Source organism: Brassica napus, chromosome C2, assembly GCF_020379485.1.
Source record: "Brassica napus cultivar Da-Ae chromosome C2, Da-Ae, whole genome shotgun sequence".
NCBI lineage: Eukaryota > Viridiplantae > Streptophyta > Magnoliopsida > Brassicales > Brassicaceae > Brassica > Brassica napus.
This window is the reverse complement of record NC_063445.1, coordinates 48472055-48474736: the sequence shown is the minus strand read 5'-3', so window position 1 is coordinate 48474736 and position 2682 is coordinate 48472055. Positions and strand designations below refer to the sequence as shown.

At 39.5% G+C, this 2682-nt stretch overlaps 1 protein-coding gene across 1 annotated transcript; it reads right to left on the bottom strand.

Annotated features, from left to right (window-relative positions):
- Positions 1 to 275: 275 nt before the first annotated feature.
- On the bottom strand, positions 276 to 2347 carry LOC111203333 (pentatricopeptide repeat-containing protein At2g02980, chloroplastic-like). Its single transcript, XM_022697015.2, has one exon. It carries the CDS (start codon positions 2194 to 2196, stop codon positions 373 to 375), a length of 1824 nt encoding a protein of 607 aa, XP_022552736.1. The 5' UTR covers positions 2197 to 2347; the 3' UTR covers positions 276 to 372.
- Between the last annotated feature and the right edge of the window lie 335 nt (positions 2348 to 2682).

Here is a 2682-nt window from a genome sequence, read left to right as displayed (position 1 = left end):
AAGAGACTTCACGAGAAGAGTTCTTAAATCTTAAGGGTTCATGTTTTCGTGATGAATGTGCCTCTATTATCTCTGGTGTGTTTTCAAAACGAACTTCTTCATCCTTTTCGCTTGATGCTTCTATCAAAAGCCATTGTTTTTCAGTACCATAGTTAGATCGATGATCAATATAGAAAATGGATTTTGGTAGCAAGATGATTGGATCATTGGAGAGTTGGTGCTTTTACTTCCTCGGAAGATTGTATTAGTAATCGAACATTGTGTAAACTAGACACTAGATCGAATAAACATGTTAGGTCGGCTTCAACATCACTGTACAAAAACTATACAGTTACATAAGAAAAAACTACATTGTTGTTTACGTGGATGGCGTCACCAAAAATCACCACAGGAACACTTACCATCTTCAAAATGATGAAACCTCTGAACATCTCTAAGAACAACTCTCCTACCAAACACAACAGAGATCAACTTAGCTGCATTGTGGCAATCTCTACAAACCCTCAGATTCTTCACAACCCGAACCGTCGTCCCTGGAGGAGTATTCAACACTCCAAACGCAATCGCAAGCTTTTCGCTGTGATACCTAACCGCAATCTCCTTCTCATGATCACTCATATCCGCATGAACCACCATTGATGTATCAGGAACATACCCTGCAACCTTCAGCTCTTTCACCATCTCATCTAATGCTATATGAAGCTTTGTGTGTGTATTAGACTTCACACCATCCCCTGAGAAAAACTCATGAACCACGTTCTTCACCTCTATGGAGCTGCACCCTGGGATTTTCACCGCTCTTCGATCTTTCATCACCTTTCTTAAGAAATCTACATCTTCCCATTTCTTGTTTCTCGCGTATAGGTTTGATAAGATCACGTAATCACCACCGTGTGAGTCATCCATCTCAAAGATCCTTTCGCTAACCTTCTCAGCTAGCTTCAAATCGTTGTGGCTGCTACAAGAAGACAAGAGTATCCTCCATAACATCGGTGTTGGACTAATATGGAGTGTATCAATGAACCTATACGCATCATCTAAACGTCCAGCTCTACCAAGAAGATCCACCATAGAACCGTAATGCTTAATGCTCGGAACAATCTTGAACTCGTTAACCATCCGTGAGAAGTACTTACGCCCTTCTTCAACTAAGCCTCTGTGGCTGCAAGCGTTCAACAGACCGAGAAACGTGATCTCATCAGGCTGAACACTCTCAGATCTCATCCTCTCAAACATCAACATAGACTTCTCCGCTTCCCCGTGGTTTGCGTAAGCTACAATCATCGCTGACCAAGCTGGTGTATCCTTATGCCTCATCTTCTCGAACAAAGACACAGCATCATCCAAGCTACCGCATTTAGCAAACATATCGATCAGAGCCGTGTTTACTTTCACATACTTACAGAACCCGTGTTTCGTCGCATACTCATGTATCCATTTCCCTAAACCTAACGACCCCAAAAGCGAGCAAGAAGACAGAACACTCAAAAGGGTGATCTCATTCACCTTCAAGCTCTTACCTTGCATCTCACGGAACAAGGATAACGCCTCGTTCGGTCTGTTTCTTCTCGCGTAGCCAGTTATCATCGCGTTGTAAGAGACAACGCACGGTTCAATGATCCGATCAAAGACGCGTCTAGCAGCATCCACATCTTCACACTCGGTGTACATATTGATAAGCGTAGGGCAAACAAAAACATCACCATCAAGCCCTAGCTTCATGGACAGACAATGCAACTGTCTACCTTCCTCAAGCCCTTTTGCAGCTGCGCAAGCTTTGAGAAGAGACGGGAACGTGTAGTGATCAGGTGACATCCCACCTTCCAAGACGCCAACAAAGAGAGCGAAAGACACAATAGGATTCAACGAACGAGAATACCCACGAGCAATGGAGTTAAAACTAACGATGTCTGGTTCAGGCATTGCGTCGAACAGGTGGCGTGCGTACGACATCGAAGACGTCGTGGGGGACTCGGTGCAGAAATTTATCATCTTTGTGATAAAGGAATGATCTTTGTGGTTGTAGACGTGAGATTTGATGGCGTAAGCGTGTATTTGCATCAGCTCTCTTAGGGAAGTGCATTTGGAGATTAGAAGAATCGGGTTTGGTGGATTCAAAGTGTCGGGTTTTAAAGGGTTGGTGATGGTTTCTCTGTGAGGGAATGATGGTATTAACGAAGGTGAAGATATCGCCATTAAAGCTCTGAATGTGAGCTTCTCATTGGGACTAAAGGAGACGATAACGATAAGCCTGACTCGTGATGTTGCAAAGCTTAATGAGCAACTGGATGTCTAAAAATTTCACTAATAATTTAACATCATAATTTTGTAGAAACATTATAAGTTTTTAAAAATATCCATATTTAAAAAAAAATCAATAAAACTCGAGACTAACCGATTAAACCGATATGTAATCTAATTTGATTTAAATTGTTATAGTTTTAGTTTCATAATTTGTAACTTTTTAATCCAAATTTTAAAGTTCATTGTTTTGCAATTTTATAAAATTATGATATTTCTACAAAATTATGATAGAGAAAATGATATATATAAAATAATTAACAACTATAAATATGTCATATTACTCTTTTTATATAGTTTAATTAATTTTACTATATTTTTGTAATTTATTTTGTTATATAATTTATATTATAATTGGTTTAAATTTGTTGTTAATAATTA

Bases quoted from the DNA above. Each gene is read 5' to 3' on its own strand.
- LOC111203333 (XM_022697015.2), bottom strand. From the start codon at position 2,196: ATGGCGATATCTTCACCTTCGTTAATACCATCATTCCCTCACAGAGAA.